Source organism: Sciurus carolinensis, chromosome 10 (genome assembly GCF_902686445.1).
Source record: "Sciurus carolinensis chromosome 10, mSciCar1.2, whole genome shotgun sequence".
NCBI lineage: Eukaryota > Metazoa > Chordata > Mammalia > Rodentia > Sciuridae > Sciurus > Sciurus carolinensis.
Window position 1 is genome coordinate 97,613,481 of NC_062222.1, and position 22,390 is coordinate 97,635,870.

Here is a 22,390-nt window from a genome sequence, read left to right on the forward strand (position 1 = left end):
ACCAACACTGAGAATTTTTGCCAAGGAAGTGTGATAAAGGGACATAGGAGCTAGGGAATTCAAGATGCATACATAGTTATAAAAATTAGCCATTAATTTAAGCTGGATAAAGAGAGGAGGGAAGACACAAAGGGAGAATGTGATTGTGGAAATATGGTAGAATACAGGTATTATAGGTTCATTTAAGACAAAGGATTATTGGAATTGAGATACTAAAGGGAATAAGTAGGAAATATGACAATTGTGGTCAGAGAATAAGGTGATTGCAACTGAGATTATGGAAGGTTTATTCTTATTGGTAACGACTCTAGTATATGACTAAGAATCAGTAGCCGAGGCCTGGAGGAAGCGGAGATCTTTGGAGGAGAATACAATAAGGAAGAGAAAGGTGGTAATATTGAATATGTTCCTATAAATAACCTTGGGATTAATAGTTAATGAGGGAAATAACTGAGCCAGAATGTAAAATTTAATTGCTGGAAAGTGACCACAAGGTTAGTATATAACTGTGAGAGATGGAGCATGTGATATAATGTTAGTTTCAGAGGAGTGAATTTGGGGAAAGGAGAAACGGGAAGTGGTCTGGAACCATCAATAGAGGAGCTGTGATCTGAGAGTTGTAAGAGAAAATAGCCACTGGCACAATTTGGATTTTAGTTAGAGCAAGCCTGGGAAGGAGTGTTCAGAGCTGAGGTTGAGAATACAGAGCATTTTTTAAATTGTAGACACTGAATGCAGGCAGGAGGTTTCAAAGGCTAGGAAACAGTGGAAGTGGGAGACAAAATAGAGGATATGAAGAACTGAATGAATAGTAGTTAGGGTAGAGAAAACAAAGCTTTGGGTGATATCACTCCTCGTTTGTTCTCCTAAGCACAAGTAACTTTAAGATCATATTATTTCTGTGTGTGTCTGAGTATATACAGATTTACATATATGTATACATACATATATTGTGCCCCTTTTAAGTAGCTCTCCTACAGTAAGAATAGGTACTTATCCTTTTTTATTGCTGCATATGAGCATTTTTGATAGGACAATTTGCTCTATTATATTCAGGAGGAATAGAAGATGAGTATACTAGTATGCATACTATATTAGTAGATAAGGTTATATATTTTTAAGGTTATATTTTTGATGGTGGCAAGATAAGTGTTCTCACTTATATAAGTCAGGGCTGAGATAGGGAGACAGAGATTTAAGAACATTGAAAACGCATGGGATAATTGCGAAGGGTAGGAAAGTGAGCCCACCATAAATAATGCTGTTATCTAGTATTGTGTGTCTGTTTGAAGTTCATGATAGTTTTGGTCAGACTGCAGTTGTTCCTAGAGGAACCTTTGAGCAGTTGAATTAGAAGAATAAAAGAGTATGACTTAAAGTGGTATTTTAATTTGTTTTCTTAGAGGTGCTACAATGTTTGTTGATGCCAAGGCAGAGATTGAGTGATGAAAGTGTAGGGGTAGGGAAAAAGGTTACTAGAGACAGTATAAGAGAGGATATTGGATGATTCTCCTTATGGATATTGAAATTTTAGAGAAAAGTCAGAATTGGAGTAAAGATTTTGAGCCATTAAATGCTAAGTTCCAAAGATCTTTACTGTACTATGTATATAAAGTATATGTTATCTTTTGGTACATTTTCTTTCTTAATGTGGTAAGAAACAACATTGAAAGGGTACGGTTTGGTGTAATTAAGTATATTCCCACTGTTGTACAGTTATCACTGCCATCCATGCCCACAATTTCTTTATCTTCTCAAACTGAAACTCCATACCCATTAAACAACTTCTCATTTTCCTCTACACCCAGCTCTTGGCAGCCACCATTTTACTTTGTGTTTTTTAATTTGCCTACTCTAAGTACTTCATATGAGTAGAATCATACAATGTTTGTCCTTTCGTGCTGACCTTTTTCATTTGGCATACTGTTCTCTGAGTTGATTATGTTGTAGCATGTGTCAGAATCCCCTTCCTTTTTAAAGCTGGGTAATGTTTCATGGTATGCACATAGCATGTTTTGCTAAAGGTTGCTATTACCTTTTAGTCGTCGTGATTAATGTTGCCGTGAGCATAGATGTGCAAATAGCTATTTGAGTTCGTGCTTTCATCTCTTTTGGATATGTGCCCAGAAGTAGAATTGCTGGATCATATGATAATTCTACATTTAAATTTTGGAGGAAGTGCCATGCTGTTTTCCATAGTGACTGTGCCAGTTTTACGTTTCTGCCATCAAGGCACAGGAATTTAATTTTTTCACATTCTTGCTCACACTGATTATTTTATTTTTTGATAGTGGCCATTCTAATGGGTATGAGGTATTATCTCACTGTGGTTTTAATTTGCATTTCCCTGATTAGTGAGGCTAAATACCTTCTCCTGTGCTTATTAACCATTTATTTGTACATCTTCTTTGGAGAAGTATTTATTTTGTGCTTTGCCCATTTTTTAATTGAGTCATTTATTTTTCATTGTTTAGTTACAGGAGTTCTTTATACATTCTGTGTATCAACTCCTTATCAGATTATAATTTGAAAGTATCTCCTCCTACTCTGGATTATTTTTTTACTCTGTTCATAGTGTCATAGTGATGTATTTCATCGTGGTTAAAGTCAGTTTATTGGCAAATCCTATATCATGAAATCTTTTCCCAATGTTTTCTTCAAGAGTTTTATCATTTTAGCTCTCAATGCTTAGGTCTTTGATCCATTTTGAATTTAATTTTTGTGTATGATGTAAGATAAGGTGGAGTCCAACTTCAATCATTTTGCTGTTTCTTTGAATAGAGAATGAAACCCAAACTCATTCTTTACAAAATAAGTTCTCAAGCCACGTGTGATGACACATACCTATAATCCCAGCCACTGGGGAAGAGGAGGCAGAGGAATACAAATTCTAGGCCCCTTGAGCAAACTAGACCTTAAAATAGAAAAATTAAAAGGGTTAGGTATATAACTCAGTGGTAAAAGGCCCCTGGGTTTAATTCCATTTGTCCCCACTAAAAATTTTTTTAAAAAAATTGTTTTTGGATCTTCAACTCTACTACAAAGCAATAGTAACAAAAACGGCATGGTATTGGTACCAAAATAGAAAGGTGGATCAATGGTACAGAATAGAGGACACGGATACAAACCCAAATAAATACGATTTTCTCATACTAGACAAAGGGGCCAAAAATATGCAATGGAGAAAAGATAGCCTCTTCAACAAATGGTGCTGGGAGAATTGGAAATCCATATGCAACAGAATGAAACTAAACCCATATCTCTCACCATGCACGAAACTAAACTCAAAATGGATTAAGGATCTCGGAATCAGACCAGAGACCTTGCATCTTATAGAAGAAAAAGTAGGTCCAGAGCTTCAACATGTCGGCTTAGGACCAGACTTCCTCAACAGGACTCCCATAGCACAAGAAATAAAAGCAAGAATTAATAACTGGGATAGATTCAAACTAAAAAGCTTTCTCTCAGCAAAGGAAACTATCAGCAATGCGAAGAAAGAGCCTACAGAGTAGGAGAAAATCTTTGCCAATCATACTTCAGATAGAGCACTAATCTCCAGAATCTATAAAGAACTCAAAAAACTCTACACCAAGAATGCAAATAATCCAATTGACAAATGGGCTAAGGAAATGAATAGACACTTCACAGAAGAAGATCTATAAGCAATCAACAAACATATGGAAAAATGTTCAACATCTCTAGTAATAAGAGAAATGCAAATCAAAACCACCCTAAAATTCCATCTCACCCCAATTAGAATGGCGATTATCAAGAATACAAGCAACAACAGGTGTTGGCGAGGATGTGGGGAGAAAGGTACACTCATACATTGCTGGTGGGGCTGCAAATTAGTGCAGCCACTCTGGAAAGCAGTGTGGAGACTCCTTAGAAAACTTGGAATGGAACCACCATTTGACCCAGCTATCCCACTCCTTGGCCTATACCCAAAGGACTTAAAATCAGCATATTACAGAGATACAGCCACATCAGTGTTCATAGCTGCTCAGTTCACAATAGCCAGATTGTGGAACCAACCTAGATGTCCTTCAATTGATGAATGAATAAAGAAACTGTGGTATATATATACAATGGAATATTACTCAGCCATAAAGAATGATAAAATTATGGCATTTGCAGGCAAATGGATGAAACTGGAGAATATCATGCTAAGTGAGATAAGCCAATCTCAAAAAACCAAAGGACGAATGATATCGCTAATAAGTGGATGATGACACATAATGGGGGGTGGGAGGGGTTAGTTAGGGTTAGAGTTAGGGTTAGGGAGGGGGGCAAGAATGGAGGAAGGAAGGACTGTATAGAGGGAAAAGAGGGGTGGGAGGAGTGGGGGGAAGGAGAAAAAATAACAGAATGAATCAAACAATATTACCCTATGTAAATTTATGATTACACAAATGGTATGCCTTTACGCCATGTACAAACAGAGAAACAACATGTATCCCATTTGTTTACAATAAAAAAAAAAAAGATTGTTTTTGGTACTGGCGATTGAACTCAGGGACCCTCTACCACTGAGCTACATCCCCAGTCCTTTTTATTTTTTATTTTGAGACAGGGTCTCACAAAGGTCACTTAGGGTCTCCTAATTTGCTGAGACTGGCTGGCCTTGAACTTGTGATTCTCCTACCTTAGTCTCCTGAGTTGAAAATTTCTTACTTCTTTACGTACTATATACATAGATAGTTTTGCCTTATTTTAATTTTTTTGTTAGCAAGTAATATTTCTAATTTGAGATTTCTATACTGAACCTCAAGAAAACATTTGTCTCCTTAGAGCCAAGATTCTGGGTCTGATAATCGCATAAACACGGTCAGTCTCAAGGAAGCATTGGAAAGATTTGATCACAGTCCAACCCCTTCTGCCTCCTCTCGGAGTTCAAGAAAATCATCTCACACAGCCGTCTCAGACCCTTCCTGTGAGTACCTTAGCTTAAACTGACATTAAAGGGAGTACTACTAAATTGTTTGTGTTAATAGTTATCAGCTTTATTTGTCAAATGCTTCTTTAAAATTATAATTTATTTTCATAATTTTGGAGTATATTAACCTTTCCAGTGAGTTAAGAGGTGCAGTGCTCACTGTAGCAAAGAACTAAGATCATTAAGTGACCTGTAAAATAATGTAGGTTATAATGTTGTTATTGTTAAAATCATCCCTCAAAAAGAAAACAAAACTATTTTTTTTTTACTGTAAAGCTAGCAAGTATTCTTTAAGTTTGTTTTTTAAAAAAAATTTTGTAGTGTTTTACCTTTATGAAGACATGCTTAATTGTCCTTACATTAAGGACATTAAGGACATTACATTAAGAGGGTTGGCCCTCTACATCAGTGGTTCTGTCTGTAGAGTCAACCAACTGAACATAGAAAATGGTAAAAAAAAAAAAAAAAAAAATTGTATCTGGGCTGGGTTGTGACTCAGTGGTAGAGTAGCTTGCCTTACATGTGTGAGGCACTGGGTTTGATCCTCAGCACCACATAAAAAAAATAAAAAAATAAAATAAAGGTATTGTGTCCATCTACACTAAAAATATTTTTAAAAAATTATATCTGTATTGAACATGAACAGACTTCTTTTTATTGTCATTATTCCTAAATAATAGAATACATCAAATATTTACATAGTTTTCCATTGTTTTAGGTACTATAAGTAATTAGAGGTGATTTAAAGAACTTACAAGGATGTACATAGGTTATGTGCAAATACGACATCATTTTATATATGGGGTTTTTCAGCATCACAGATTTTGGTATCCACAGGGAGTTCTGGAACCAATCCTTTGTGAATACTCAGGGAATGACTAGTAACTATTTTTAGGTTGAAATTTTTCCTGTTTTTATGTATTTTCTTTATCTTTAAAGAAGATAGAAGTAGTTGAAATGAATCTCATAGTCATGGGCTTTTCTTTTATTGATTGATTTAGAAAACCAACTACAAACCATTTTTATTCACTGAAGTACATTTTGAGATTGATCTTTGAAAACTGTATTTTTAAATATTAATGCTATTATATTTTTATTGACTAACTTCAGCAACACCAACAAAGATCCCGACAGATACTAGCACTCCTCCCAGACAGCATTTACCAGCTCATGAAAAGATGGCACAAAGGAGATCATCATTTAGTAGCCAGGTAAGCTCCATAGTTAATATTCTTTCGAATAAAGATTGATTAAAAGGAAAAATTACCTAAGTGTTCATAAATTCATCAATTCATTATGTCTTTCTGTCAAGATCAAAATAGTTGTTGGTATATGACACTCAAGATTTTTCTCTTATTTTCAAAGTGGTTATACATCTAAATCATTTTTGTTATTTTTCAGATGAAGTATTAGGGGTTTTTTTGTTGTTTGTTTTCAATTGTGAACAACTGATAATTGAGAGAACCATTTATATCTACATTCAGATATTAATCACCTTTTGTTAACTCCAGCCAGCTTCTGAGACCTCACACAAGGTACTGTGGCAGGTGCCTTGGAAGATAAAGGATAAATAGGGAAAAGACCTTTCCAGTGTAGAGAGGGAGACATACCTGTACTCAGTTACAAAGTATGAGGCACATTGTAAGTTCAGTGATCAATATATTGTCTGTATATTGCTGGTGGAAGTACTCATGTTTGGGAATGAGTATCACTTCAGTGATATTTTTTATTTTCTTCTAGTCCATAAATTCCCAGTCTGTTGGTCCATCATTAACACAGCCAGTGATGTCTCAAACTGCAAATTTACCAATTCCACAAGGCATGTCCCAGGTATTTTTTGTTCTTTTGTTTGTTTGTTTGTTTTAATTGAGTATTTACAATGATAAATTGGTTTTAAGTGAATATGATTAAATTTGTAAAGTTTTACCTATATATTTAAAATAAATATAACTATTATAAGTGTGTATATATATACATATATATGTAAGTACACGTGCATATTTATTTACACTTACAGATGCAATGAATCTTAACTAGGGGCATTTAGAATATCTGAGGACATTTTTGTTTGATATAATGATTATGGAGTACTGCTGGCCCTTAGTGGACATGGACCAGAGGTGCTAAATGTCTTTTGGGATTAGGACAGTTTTGTATAACAAAGAAGTATACTGTTTAATATACCATAACACCTCTCCCTCTATTGAAAAACTATAGATATGAAGACATAATGGTGAAATGTAACAGTTTATTTTGTTCTTCCTTTGGATGTTGGAAGAATTGAGTAACTTTAGTTATATATTAATTTATTCATTCATATATAGGATATTTATTGTTTTCCTGGGTGTAGCAAGGTGTTTATAACATTTATATTGTCTATACTAAAAGGCTATTACATCTAAAGGGAAAAAATGTTAACTATGATACTATTGTATAGTCTGTGTACATCATGTAGACCCTAATGCAGCCTAAGGAAGTGAAAAAAAAAACTTTCTAGAATTGTTGTCTGGCCCACAACCCAAAGAAAGTCTAACTACGTATATAAATAAGCAAAACAAAGGTGATTCCAAAAGTGATGCTGTTATCTTGATCATAACGTTTTAACTTGTGATTTATCATTTGTTCAGTGCCTCAGATACATTAAGAATATTACTGTAGTAATAAATATAAAATATATGACTGTTTTGGCATTAAATATTTTTTATAATTCTGATTCCTAGCTCTACATTATCATATAAGGACATTATAACATCTATTGATAGGTATTACCTTTAGTCACAACAGTTTTTAATCAGCAAATATTTAGTCCTTAAATTCTATTTGTCAGAAGCTATTTTAGCACCTGAGATTAAATAACACACTACTGAATGATGAATGGATAGCAGAAGAAATCAAGGGTGAAATGAAAAAGTACTTAAGAGGTAAATGAGAGTTGTGATATAACATATCAAATCTCTGGGATACTATGAAGATGGTTCTAAGAGGAAAGTTCATAGCATTGAGTTCATTCATTAAAAGAATAGAAAGACACAAAATAAATAACCTAATATTATGTCTAAGACCCTGGAAAAAGAAAATCAAATCAACACCAAAATCGGTAGAAAACAGGAAATTAGAGCTGAAATCAATGAAATTGAAATAAAAACAAATCAAAAAATCAACAAAGTAAAAAGTTGGTTCTTTGAAATAATAAAATTGATAAACCCTTTAGCCAAGCTAACCAAAAGAAAGAGGGAAAAACTCAGTATTAAAATTTGTAGGACCAGGACTGGAGATATAGCTCAGTTAGTAGAGTGCTTGCCTCACATGCCCAAGACCCTGGGATACTAGCACCACAAAAAAAAAAAAAAAAAAAAAAAAAATCTGTGGGACTGGGGTTGTGGCTCAGTGGTAGAGCACTTGCCTAGCATGTTTGAGGCACTGGGTTCAATTCGCAGCACCACATATAAAGAAATAAATAAAATAAAGGTCTATCAACATCTAAAAAAATTTTTTTAAAAGTATGTGATGAAAAAGGAAATATCACCACAGACACTACTGAAATACAGAGGATAATCAGATACTATTTTGAAAATTTATACTCCAGTCAATTAGAAAATCTTGAATATATCAACAGATTTTTAGAGACATATGACCTACCCATGTAGAACCAGGAAGACATCGAAAATTTAAACTTCAAGTAATGGAATTGAAGATTGCACCAAAAGCCTACCAACAAAGAGAAGCCCAGTACTGGATGTATTCTCAGCCAAGTTCTACCAGACCTTGAAAGAAGAGCCAACATCAATCTTCCTCAAATTGTTCCATGAAATAGAAAAGGAGGGAACACTTCCAAAATCATTCTGTGAAGCTAGTATCACACTGATGCCAAAACCAGACAAAAAGACTCATCAAGGAAAGAAAACTTTAGGCCTATATCACTGATGAACATAGATGCAAAAATTCTTAATAAAATATTGGCAAATCTCATACAAAACATTAAAAAGATACTGCACCAGGATCAAACTGGGTGTCATCCCAGGAATACAAGGTTGGTTCAACATACAGAAATGAATAAATGTAATTCACCACATAAATAGACTTAAAGACAAGAACCGCATGGTTATCTCAATAGATGCAGAAAAAAACATTTGAAACAATACAGCATCCATTCATGTCCAAAATACTAGAAAAACTAGGAATAGTAGGAACATACCTCAACATTGTAAAAGCTATGTACAACAAACTCAAGGCTAGTGTCATTTTAAATGGAGAAAACTCCATTTAAAGGAAAAGAACATTCCCTCTAAAAACTGGAACAAGGCAGGGATGCCGTTTCACCACTTGTATTCAACATAATCCTGGAAACTCTAGCTAAACAGGCAAAAGAAATTAAAGAGCTATAGATAGGAAAAGAAGAACTCAAACTATCCCTATTTGCTGACAACATGATCCTATATTTAGAAGACCCAAAAAACTTCTAGAACTCATAAATGGATTCAGCAAAGTAGCACTATACAAAATTAACACCCATAAGTCACATTCCTATATACCAATGATGAATCAACTAAAAGAGAAATTAGGAAAGCTATCCCATTCATAATCCTCCAAAAAAATAAAATATCTGGAATCAGTCTTAACAAAAGAGGTGAAAGACCTCTACAATGAAAACTATAGAGCACTAACGAAAGAAATTAAAGAAGACGTTAGAAGGTGAAAAGACCTCCCATATTCTTGATAGAATTAATATTGTCAAAATGGCCATATGACCCAAAGCACTGTAAAGATTTAGTGCAATTCCTATTAAAATCTCAATGACATTTTTCATAGAAATAGAAAAAGCAGTCAGGAAATTCATTTGGAAAAATAAGAGGCCCAGAATAGCCATAGCAATCCTTAGCAAGAAAAGTGAAGCAGGAGGCATACAATACCAGACCTTAAATTATACTGCAGAGTTAGAGTAACCAAAATAACATGGCACCAAAACAGGCATGAAGACCAGTGGAATAGAATAGAAGACACAGAGAAACCCACATAAATATAGTAATACTAGACAAAGGCGCCAGAAAAAATACATTGGAGAAAAGATAAGCTCTTTAACAAGTGGTGCTGGGAAAACTGGAAATTTTTATATAGTAGAAGGAAATTCAACCCTTCTCACCCTGCATAAAACTCAACTCCAAGTGGATTAAAGACTATATATTAGACCAGAAACCCTCCCATCTGCTAGAAGAAAATGTAGGCCTAACACTCCAACTTGTCAGCTTAGGAACCAGCTTCCTCAACAAGACTACTAAAATGCAAGAAGTAAAATAAAAAATCAGTAAATAGGATGGTATCAAACTAAAGAGCTTCTTCACAGCAAAGGTACTGTCAAGAGCATGAAGAGACAGCATACAGAACAGGAGAACATCTTTGCCACGAGCACCTCAGATAAGATGTTAATTTCCAGAATATACAAAGAACTCAAAAAACTTACACCAAAAAAGAAGCAAATAGTCCAGTCAATAAATGGGAAAAGGAACTAAACAGACACTTCTCAAAGAACAAATATGAATAGTCAATAAATATGAATAGTCAACAAATACATGAAAAAATAAATGTTCGACATCTCTAACAGAGAAATGTAAATTAAAACTACACTGATGTTTCACCTCATTCAAAACAGAATGGCAATTATCAAGAATACAAACAACAATAAATGTGGGGAAAAAGGGTACACTCATACATTGCTGGTGGGACTGCAAATTGGTGCAGCCACTCTGGAAAGCAATATAGAGATTCCTCAAAAAACTAGGAATGGAACCACCATTTGACTCAGTTACCCCCCTTCTTAGTATATATCCAAAGGATTTAAGATCTGCATACTACAGTGACACAACTACATCAATGTTTATAGCAGCTCAATTCCCAGTAGCTACACTATGGAACCAGCCTAGGTGCCCTTTGGTAGATGAATGGATAAAGAAAATGTGGTGTCTATACACAATGGAAGTTACCCAGCCATAAAGAATAACTTTATGACATTTGCCCACCAGTGGATGGAACTGCAGGCTATCAGCTAAGTGAAATTAGCCAACACCAAAAAAACCAAAGGTCAAATGTTCTTTTTGATATGTGGATGCTAACCTACAAGAGGGGTGGTGTGGGAAGAATAGAAGTTCAGTAGATTAGACAAGGAGAAATGAAGAGAAGGGGAGGGAGGATAGGAATAGGAATAATCTGACATAAGTTTCCTATCTACATATAAATATATCACAGTGAATCTTAACATTGTATACATTCACAAGACTTTGATCCTAGTTAGAATAAGGTATAGTCCATGTTTATATAAATGTATCAAAATAGATTGCACTGTCATGTATAACTAAAAAGAACAAAAAAATTTTTTTAAATGCTATTTGTCTTCAAGTACTAACAGATTTTTTGTGCAAATATTTAGCTATACTTTCAATATTATAAATTCTTTAATCTCAAGATTCTGATTAAGCATTTCTTTTTTAAAAATATTTTTAGTTGTAGATGGGCATAATATCTTTATTTTATTTATTTTATTTATATATTTATTTATTTTTATGTGGTGCTGAGGATCAAACCCAGTGCCTCTCATGTGCTAGGCAAGTGCTCTACCACTGAGCAACCAGCCCAGCATTCCTTAACACAGGAATATTTTCATGAAATAAATAATACATTATGTCAAACATACTAGCAAACATTCAAATTTCACTTTCATTCACTAATATACTTGGTCTTTTCATTTTGCAGTTTTATTTCCCATTATCCTAAGTTTTGTGTTTGTTTCTGTGTACTTAATAGAAGTCCATAAAATGGTGAAAACATAATGTTACCTACAGGTTCAAATAACTTTAGTTAAAATATATTGTATAACATAACATATTCCAACTAATATGAAAAAGACATGAGGCAGTTGCAGTTAAGGTACTAAATTTGTAATATTTTCTCAAACCTAGTAAAATCTATTATATATTATGGTCTGGTGTTTGTCACCTATGGAAGTCAAGTTTGTATACTTTGGAAATTAGTATTCAGTATCCTTAATAGCAAACTTTTGAAGATAGGGTAAAAAGGCATGGGATGCACCATTTCTCCCTTTTAGATGCAGTTCACTATAGGAGAATATTTTAAAATAGATTTTCAATAAGTTGAATTTTTCTGCCCTTACACTATATCATGTACTGAATATTCATGGAAACAATCAAATGAGCTTGTTGTGACTTAAGGGGTGAATTACCAAATGTGGCTAAATTATAAGCAGTAGAAGATAGGAGCTATTTATTACTTGGGTTGAAAACATAGAGAAATAAGTAAATTGAAAACCCTGGAAGTAGAGTAACTTTGTTTTCCTGCATAATGCATGCATTCATTCATAATTTCTTAGTCTTTAAAAGCTTGTTTTAAACTTGTCTGGTGATGATGTTAGTTTAAAATATGAGTGAAACAGTAATGTTAGTTTTCTGTCAGATTTTTGTAGCTCTGGGTACTTCTACTGAATGCAAGTAAAAGGACATTGTAGATATGACAGAATTTCATATGAATGAATTCTAGGTATAGGCTCCATTTCCACATGGTGAAGAATAGACATAAGAAGAAACTTGTTCTAGTAAGTGACTGAGCCACAATAATGAACTCAGGTCTTCTAACTCCAGGCATACTTATAAACATTCAAGATCTACTCAGAATTCAGAAGCAAACCAGAAATTTGAACAAGGATAATATTAAAAAAGTAGTAACTAAGAAAAGAGAATCTAAAGAATACAGAAATTGGAAATGTAGACAGCAGCCACTAACTAGAAGTCAGGGAGAGCACCCAAGGAAGACAGACTTGAAAGATTCCCCGCAACCTAGTAAACATCTCTTCCCCTATGCCATACTGGGAGTCCTCTCTCTTTGTGGGGAAGCATGGCTATAGCCATTGGATGACAGAAAAGTTCAAGTAGCTTCCACAAAGAAGGTCTGGAGAGCAGGAAGTCACCTGCTGTGGAAACTTTGCAGCCCACTAAGATATCCTTGAAACTACTGGATAGCTGCCTGCTGAGGTGCTTATGAGACTCACTGACATAAGAACAAGAAGGAAAAGCACCGGAAGCAGGAAAATAAGCACCTTTCTTTGCAGTGCCGTCCAGGACCATCTGCTGACGTGGCTAATTTGTGCCTGCCAGCAAAGGAGAAGTATTTTTAAAGTCCCATCGCCAGTGTCACAAAGTAAAGATGACAGATTAGGAGTTGAGAGGCAATATATGATAACTGGCATAACATTCTTAACTCATGATATACTACTTACTTTTCACATTGCACAATTAAAAGGAGCAAGCACTTCTAAAATATTTTATGCTTTTTTCCCACATGTGGTACTTCAGTTTCAGTTTTCAGCACAGCTAGGAGCCATGCAGCATCTGAAAGACCAGTTGGAGCAACGAACACGGATGATAGAGGCAAATATTCATCGGCAACAAGAAGAACTAAGGAAAATTCAAGAACAACTTCAAATGGTCCATGGTCAAGGACTGCAGGCAAGTTCATGTATTTGAGGGCAAAGGAAGTATGCTGTTCATATTTTGGTTTGATAGGAATTTGGCCTTTCTTAATGAAAAGCAAGATACAAGTGATGCATTTCCCAGGTTCCATTTCATAAACCATTCGTTACATGCTCAATATGATTATATTTACAGTTTCCAAAGATACTCATTCCTAAGAGTATTTCCACCAGCATCCTTGTCTTTCCAGATAACTGAAATCCAAATTTTCATAAGTTCAAATGCTTAATAGAAAAGCTATGGAACTGGGGTTGTGGCTCAATGGCAGAGCACTTGCCTGGCATGTGTGAGGCCCTGAGTTCAATTCTCAGCACCACATATAAATAAGTAAATAAAATAAAGGTTCATCAACATCTAAAAAATTTTTTTTAAAAAGTTGTATTTTAAAAAAGCTTTAAGATGCAGAATTTATAAGTAATAGTTTTAATAAAATACCAATAGGTATGATTTGTATTTGTCTTACTCAGCCAACCAACAGGACCACTCTAGGTGACTAGAACTTTGGTAAAGAAAAACTTTAAATGAATTACTTCTGTCTAATTTCATAAATTATAAATGATGGGTGATATAAAGCCACTAGTCTGCAGATGTTTGAGTGGCACTGAGTTACACATTTTCTAACAACTGGAAACATGATAGGTTAGGATGACTGGAATAATGAATGTGAAGTTTCATATTTTATTCAGTAATTACTTGTTTCTGATCAGTCAGAATGACTTATGGTGTTGTTATTGTCTTTTAAACTTAGTTTGAAACTTCGTTTTGTTTGCTGTCTTTTAATGGTATCATTTGTCTTTGATCTCTAGCATCACCACTGCCTTGCCCCCGCAAAAAAAAAAGAAAAAGAAAAAAAAGCTCATTTAAATGTAATCTTTTATTTTCACAGATGTTTTTGCAACAGTCAAACCCTGGGTTGAATTTTGGTTCTGTTCAACTTACTTCTGGAAATTCATCTAATATCCAGCAACTCACACCTGTAAATATGCAAGGCCAAGTTGTTTCTGCTAACCAGATTCAAAGTGGAATGAATACTGGACATATTGGCACAAGTTCACACATGATACAACAACAGACTTTACAGAGTACATCGACCCAGGTAATATCATCAAGTACAATGGGCCATGAAGTGTTCAGGGACTGAAGTATGTACTAATGCTAAAGCAAAAAGCCCTATCTTATGTCATCTTTTAAAATGTAATAGTAATTAAACACAAAATACTGAGAATGATCATCAAAATATTTTGTACAAAATTATGTTCATATTAAATATTTTCACTATTTTGACATTTTAAAAAGTTTATGATCTATTTAAGGATCTAGCCTAATTATACCATTTTCTTGTAACTTACAGATTACTTCTGTATTTTAAAAATTTACAAAGGAAACTGATCAGGAAACATGTTACCACATGTACAGAATAGACTATTGGGGGTCAGTGATGGTTTAACATTCCATAAAATTCTAGTAACTAGAGTATATATTTGTGATCATAGATGAAAACTATAAAATGAAAATTGAATAAAATATCATCAGTCACTCATTCTGGAAATTTAACAGAAATCCTTCATGTATGTTTTCTGTCATCAATGTTAGGATCACACTCCTTTTAAAGTCATAGCTTACCTTCCAGCAGGAAATTGAAGACTAATTCATTCTCATTACCACTAGTCACTTCTTTGTGATTAGATTTCTTTCAGAGTAATATATCCTGCCACACTCTGTTAGGTTAGTTGTTAAAGCAATTACTAGTAAAAGTATACTTCCCAAATAACTTTGCTCGGTTAATCTCTCTGTAAAACCTTCTCTTTTCTAGCAGAGTCAACAAAGTGTACTGAGTGGGCACAGTCAGCAAACGTCTCTTCCCAGTCAGACGCAGAGCACTCTTACAACCCCACTGTATAACACTATGGTGATTTCTCAGCCTGCAGCTGGAAGCATGGTCCAGATTCCATCCAGTATGCCACAGAACAGTACCCAGAGTGCTGCAGTAACTACATTTACTCAGGACAGACAGATAAGGTAGTTGTCATACCTCATTTGTCATTTTCAAAGTTGTAAATTGGTTGATTAAAAGCAGTAATTTGGAACTAAGGACATAGCTCAGTGGTAGAGCACTTTTGCCTAACATACCCAAGGCCCAGAGTTCAGTCCCAGAAATACCTAATAATTTGCTTTTTGAAAACATGATTCTAATTTGTTGCTCACTGCAACCATGGCTCTTAAGTTTGAAATTTAAAAAATACATTCATTGTTTAAAGATTTTATAATAAGAGTAATAAATTTTATTTATTAAGTGGCACACACTTATACTCTCAGCAGCTCAGGAGGCTGAGGCAGGAGAATTGTGAGCTAGCCTCAGCAGCTTAGTGAGGCCTTAAGTAATTCAGTAAGACCCTGTCTCAAAATAAAATACAAAAAAGGTCTGGGGATGTGGCTCAGTGATTAAGTGCCCCTGGGTTCAATTCCCAATACCAAAAGAATTAAAAAAAAAAAAAAAGAGTTACCCTATATTACAGAATCCAAATTCTACAGCTCATATGACAGTCTTTTTGTCACTGTGACACTAATCTTTTTAAAATACAGATGTTAGAGCTTTTTCATGTAGGAATAGTGGTTAGAGTAGCATACCTTCTTAAATTTGTTAAGTACTCAAAATATATTATTTCATTTTTTTTTAAATGTGTGTTAGGATCTTCTTTCCCAGAAAAGTGGATTTTTAATAATTTGGCCATGGCCTGTGCCTGGTTAAATCAGTGAGAAGACTTTGGACCTGGGTGTCTGGTTTCAAAGTTCCAGTGCATAAATATATACTACAGTAAGTTTTTGTGTACCGTTCTAGACAAACGGCCATCTGTGACTTATTTTAATGAGAAGTTCAAATAGCTTAGAAACAAATTTTTAAAAGAAATATCCTTTGTATATTGGGAAGCTGTCTTATTAAAAACTATAAGATCTCTGCAATTTTAAATGCTTTTATTTTTATTTCAAATATACTCCTTTTATATGCAGTTTTTCTCTAGTATTAAGCATAATTTTATTAAAATCATGTTAATAATCTCCATAGTAAAGAAGCTGCAGGATTATTAGACAGTGAAAACATAGAACTTATCACTTCTCTTTGAAGCTTATTTCCCTTAATTTAAAAAAATAGTTTCAACTTTTAGCTCTCACAGCCTGAAAGGAAGTCTTATAAATGTGCTCCAATGAAATGCAGACAACCGATTTTGGCTTTGATTGCTGGGGATTCAGCCCAGATCCTTGCACATTGCACATCTAAGCATGTGCTTTACTATGAGCTACACCTGTAGTCAGAGGACCAATTTTAAAGTCTGAGATGAAAGACATTAAATATGAATGCTGACATACATTTTGGAGGGTGCAGTTTAGCATCTCTGTACATATCTGTTTTTTGAGGAAAGAAAAACATATCAGCAAACATATGAAGCCTGCCATATGCAAGTATGGCACAGTTCTTTCCCTTGAGAAAGACCAGACTAGTAAAAGCAATGGAAAGGTAAAGAAGTCAGTATTATTTGGTGTAATAATACTTAGTGGGTTTTTAGAAGGGAAGAAATGAGCAGTTTTATGAATTAAGGCAAGCAGGTGAAGGGAGGAGTGTGGTCAGGGAGAGCTTCACCACAGAGGAGATGGTTGGCCTGAGTCTAAAAGAGCTTGGCCTTGAGTTTTGCCTGTGACAAGGAATCCAGGAGAAATTCTAGGTGGAGGAAATGGTATATACAAAGCCACAGAAGTGTGAGTTGAGTGTAGATGAAAGAATGACTTGTGCCAAGATGGACAAAGTGTTATCGCCTTTTTAAGTGAGCCATTGGTCAATTTAGGTATTAATTTTGTTTAATCTTTTATACAGAGAAATTGGCTCTTAACTCTTCAGTGATTAAACATACTTCATACATATTGTTTCTTTGAGCTTTCTTTACATAGAATTTTTTTTTTAATTTTGCTTTGTTTCTTTTTTGTTTTTTGTTGCATTCAATTGTTTGGTTCTGATGTATATAAAATACAGTATTTCATTTTCAAGATTTGGCATGGATACAAACTAAGTTTATTTTATAGGATAGGATTTTAGCTCAGAGGTAAAATGCTTGCCTAGCATGCACAATGCCCTGGGTTTGATTTTCAGCACCATAAAACAAATAAGTAAATAAATAAAAGTACATTTATTTTGTCTGTGAATGTATCAATAAAGTACATGTGTACTAGGCTTAATATTTTACCTACTTTAAATAGTTTATAATGCAGTTATGTCATGCTACATCTACAGTAGGGTTTTATCTGTTTCCTTGCTCTGGTAACCAGTGTTAGAAACAAACTTCATCTCATAAAGAGAAATGGAAAAAGTTTTGTTCTCCACAGAGGCATTATTTTTTGAGGCAGGAGAATTGCAAGTTCAAGGCCAGCTTCACAATTTAGTGAGGCTCTAATAAGCAACTTAGCAAGACCCTGTCTCAAAATAAAAATAGTCTGGGGATGCTGGGCATGTGGCGCATGCCTGTAATCACCAAAGCTCAGGAGACCAAGGCAGGAGGATCACAAGTTCAAAACCAGCCTCAGCAATAGTGAGGCGCTAAGCAACTCAGTGAGACCTTGTCTCTAAATAAAATACAGAAAGCCAGGGGTGGTGGGTGTCTGGGGATGTGGCTCAGTGACAGTTCAATCCCTGGTACCCCCCCCAAAAAAAAAAAAAATAATAATATAGCTCAGTAGTAAAATGCCCTAGTACCAAAAAAATAAAATAAAATAAAGCAAAAACCAAAAAAGAACTGGAAATGTAGCTTAGTGGTAGAGTTCCACTAGGTTCAATGCCTAGTACCGCAAAAAAGAAAAAAGAAAGGAAAGACTATTAATAAACTTTAACACAGTGGGCATCATTCTTTGTTGATAAATTTATAAATTACAAGTACTTCCATTCATTGTTAGAATGTCATTTGTTTTGATTTATGTTTATTAAGATAGCACTTTTAAATGTACATTTCTTCCATAAATATAGAGTTTTTTAAAATTACCTTATGGTAGCTTTAAGTTTGTTCATGAACTATGTACCACTTTATCTGACTCCCAGATACTTAGTCACTTTGTAAAAAGAAAAAAGTTCATTTTTTTTAGTTTTAAATTTTTTTTAATTGTGGTAAAATATACATAAAAATTTACCATACTAACCATTTTAAAGTATATAGTTGAATGGCCATTAAGTATATTCACACAGTCATTACTCTATCCCCAACCGTCTGTCTCCAGAACTGTTTTCATCTTTCCAAACTGAAACTTCATCTTCATAACAATTAAACAACTTCCCAGCTTGCCCAACCTTGCCTCCCATCCATGGCAACTACCATTCTACTTTCTGTCTGTATGAATTTGAATACTTTGAGTACTTCATGTAAGTCAAATAAATTACAGCATTTAACTTTTGTTATTGGCTTATTTCATTTAGCATAATGTTCTCAGGATTCATTCATATTGTAGCATATGTCAGAATTTCCTTCCTTTCTTAGGTGAAATGATATCCATTGTATTATATGCCATATTTTCTTTATTGATTCCATCTGTCAGTGGGTACTTGAGTGGCTTCCACCTTTTTTTTATTGTGAATAATGCTGCTATGAACATGGGTGTAAAAGTGTCTGAGTCCCTACTTTTATTTCTTTTGGATTATATACCCAGGAGTGGAATTGCTTCATATGGTAATTCTATTCAATTTTTTTAGGAACTGCCATATGGCTTTTCATAGTGGCTGCACCATTTTACATTACTACCAGCAGTACACAAAGGTTCCAGTTTCTCTACATCTTTGCCAACAGTGGTTATCTTTGTTGTGTTTTCTATAATAGCTATCCTGATGGGTATGAGGTATCTTCTCCTTGTGGTTTTGTTTTGCATTTCCTTAATGATTAGTGATGTTGAACAACTTTTCATGGGTTTATTAGCCATTTATATATCTTTTCTGGAGAAATACATGTTCAAGTTTGACTTGTGTCCATTTTTTAAATGGGTTGATTGTTGTTTAGTTGTTAGCATTTTTCATATATTCTGGTTATTGTAATAACCAGATAACCAGATATATCAAATATATGATTTGCAAACATTTTGTCCCATTATTGGATTGCCTCATTCTGTTGATCTTGCTCTTGGATACATAAAATTTTTAATTTGATGTAGTCCAGTCTATGTGTGGGGCGGGGGTAGGAGGTACTGAAGATTGAACCCAGACCTTGTTCTTGCTAAGCAGTCACTCTCCTACTGAACTATATCTCCAGCCCTTCTAATTTTGAGACAGGATCTCACTAAATTGCCCAGGCTGGCCTTTAAACTTGAGATCCTTCTGCCTCAACCTGCCAAGTAGCTGGGATTATAGGTGTGCACCACCATGCCTAGACAGGTTATTTAGATATTTATTTTTTTGTCACCTGTGCTTTTGCACAAAACTTTTCCTGTTTTCTAATAAGAGTTTTAGAGTTTTAGCTTTTATGTTTGGGTGTTTGCTTCATTTTGAATTGATTTTTTTGCATATGTTGTAAATCAGAACTAATTAAGGAGTCCAGCTTAATTCTTTTGGATATGGATATTTTAAAAAGTTGTGGTTTTGTTTGTCATATTTGTTTTTGTTGTCATATGTTGATTTTGCTGTGTACATTTTTTTCTCTCTGAAATCCTAAAGAGAACTTTTGAAAACAAAAGCAAAATAGGAGCATTCAGTTTTTATAAAAATAATTTGGCAGTATCATAATCTTAGGTAAGTGTTTAGCTCACTGCCTTTTTGTGATGTATCCCTTGTACTTTTGACTTCTTTCTTTACAGATTTTCTCAAGGTCAGCAACTTGTGACCAAATTAGTGACTGCTCCTGTAGCTTGTGGGGCAGTCATGGTACCTAGTACTATGCTCATGGGTCAGGTGGTGACTGCCTATCCTACTTTTGCTGCACAACAGCAGCAGGCGCAGACACTGTCAGTAACACAGCAGCAGCAGCAGCAGCAGCAGCAGCAGCAGCAGCAACAGCAGCAGCAGCAGAGTTCCCAGGAGCAGCAGCTTCCTCCAGTTCAGCAACCATCTCAGGCTCAACTGACCCAACCGTCACAGCAGTTTTTACAGGTAACTCTGCCTATGGGAAGCCACCTTAAATCTATTAGTAATGGAATTAGGTGTTAAATGAAAAGGTTTGTAAATGATTTCAAAAACCTATTAAAAGCTTCTGTACAGTTTAAATTGCTACAAAGATAGAAAGCTTGACCTAGGTAGCCATTTTTTTTTCTTCCCTTTAGTCATTGAAAGACTTTTAGCCCTGCCATTGGTATGCCCAATTATGGCTGCTGGGTAGAATAAGTACTTTCAGCCTACATGAGGGCACTTTTGTAGAGCCCATTTTCTCTCTGGAACTAGAGTTTATGGAATTCGAGCAAAGACTCCTTTCTTTTTTTCCTTTCTTGCTACTCAACAAATTCTACCCTCTGTAAGCAGGATTATAAAAGGGATTTCTGTATCGACCTAGGTATTATATTAAATTATTTTGTTAGATTAAATTTTATTGGAATTTTTCTCTTATAAATAATGTCAGAGGAGAAATAGTGGAGGTGCAGTATATGTTATAGTTAGAACTTGGGCTCTAAAGTCAGAGTGTCCTGAGATTGAGTCACTGCTATACCACATACTGTGTAACCTTTGGCAAGTTAAACTGACCAAACCTCACTTATTACCTGGAGATGATAGTTCAGATATTTAAAAAGTATATAAGTCACTGCTTATAGTATAATGTACCTACCTGGCTGTTATATATGACCACTATATTGACAAATATAATAGATTAACCAAAAAACAGACAGATAAGTGGGTAAATTTTATAGGAATTCCTTATCCAAAGGATGCAGCAGAAAGTCACCTATGGCAGGGTTGTCGGCAAAGAAATCAATAGAACCACTCTCTGGACCTCAGTATCCTCACTTGGAAGTCCAGCTCTTTCCCTTCTGGATTAGACTGAGCAATTTGGATGTCTTGATTTGTTCTGGAGACCACCTCATCTGAAACAGGCACATGTCATCAATTTTGCAGTTATACAACTTAGGATATTCAAAAGTACACTGTATATTAAAAAGTAAATACAGTCTTAATTTACCACTCTTTGTATACTGGTCCAGATATAATCCTTATTTTGATGATGCAGAAGACAAAAACAGATTAGTTGCCAAAATATCTCTGGTAGTCATACAGTCTCTTAGACTTAAGTCTGTACTGTAGCCAATAATAACTGGCTTTGGTATGAATATAAATAAAATAATAGGAATTTAAAATAAGTTCTAAACTATTATCTAAGGGAAATAGATCCAATGATAATTAAGAAGAAGCTTAATAAAAAGAGAGGACTTGCTTTAGTATCTCAGTCTTCTGAGTTTATCAAGGAAGAAAGACCCTCAAAAGAAGGAACCTTCTTTTCCCTGTTTCTCTCAAAAGAGGCATCCCAAAGACACAGATGAGTGATGTTCTTCACAAATATACTTATTTGAATATAATAATTGTACAATTTGGTTTTTCTAATTGTACCTCTGTTCCAAAATGTACTTAACGTTGTAATCCTGTAAGTCTCCTACATATCCTGAATTCATCTGACAGAGTTTTCCCAACGGAGAGAGAAGAAAACTCTCATGGTACTTGCCAAAAGCTTAATGGTCTTCCAGGTTTAAGGATCTGTCCTTGTTATGTGTGTTTTGTTTCCTTCATACACATTCACAAATTTTACCCACAACAGCTCCATTTTAAAATTAAGAACCTGACAAGTGTATTGTCTTTGGGAAGGACTTTAAAAACTTAACTTTCTCTTAGCTAGTTTCACATATATCCTGGAGTTACACATTTACGCATAGTATGCTAGAAGTAAAAACTTGGTGAAAGAAACTGAGGCATATAGAATTG

The 22,390-nt window shown here is 34.6% G+C and overlaps 1 protein-coding gene across 21 annotated transcripts in view; it reads left to right on the forward strand.

Annotated features, from left to right (window-relative positions):
- Window positions 1-22,390, forward strand: part of Clock (clock circadian regulator) — a 105,444-nt gene that overhangs the window by 77,319 nt on the left and 5,735 nt on the right. For 18 of the 21 annotated variants that reach the window (XM_047565723.1, XM_047565720.1, XM_047565729.1 and 15 more), the window contains 7 exons: window positions 4,792-4,933; window positions 6,047-6,147; window positions 6,677-6,766; window positions 13,282-13,446; window positions 14,357-14,566; window positions 15,284-15,489; window positions 20,287-20,578. In XM_047565723.1, coding sequence (XP_047421679.1) covers window positions 4,792-4,933; window positions 6,047-6,147; window positions 6,677-6,766; window positions 13,282-13,446; window positions 14,357-14,566; window positions 15,284-15,489; window positions 20,287-20,578 — 1,206 coding nt within the window. The remainder of the gene's footprint in view (window positions 1-4,791; window positions 4,934-6,046; window positions 6,148-6,676; window positions 6,767-13,281; window positions 13,447-14,356; window positions 14,567-15,283; window positions 15,490-20,286; window positions 20,579-22,390) is intronic. The other 3 variants (XM_047565737.1, XM_047565739.1, XM_047565738.1) reach the window with 3 other exon arrangements.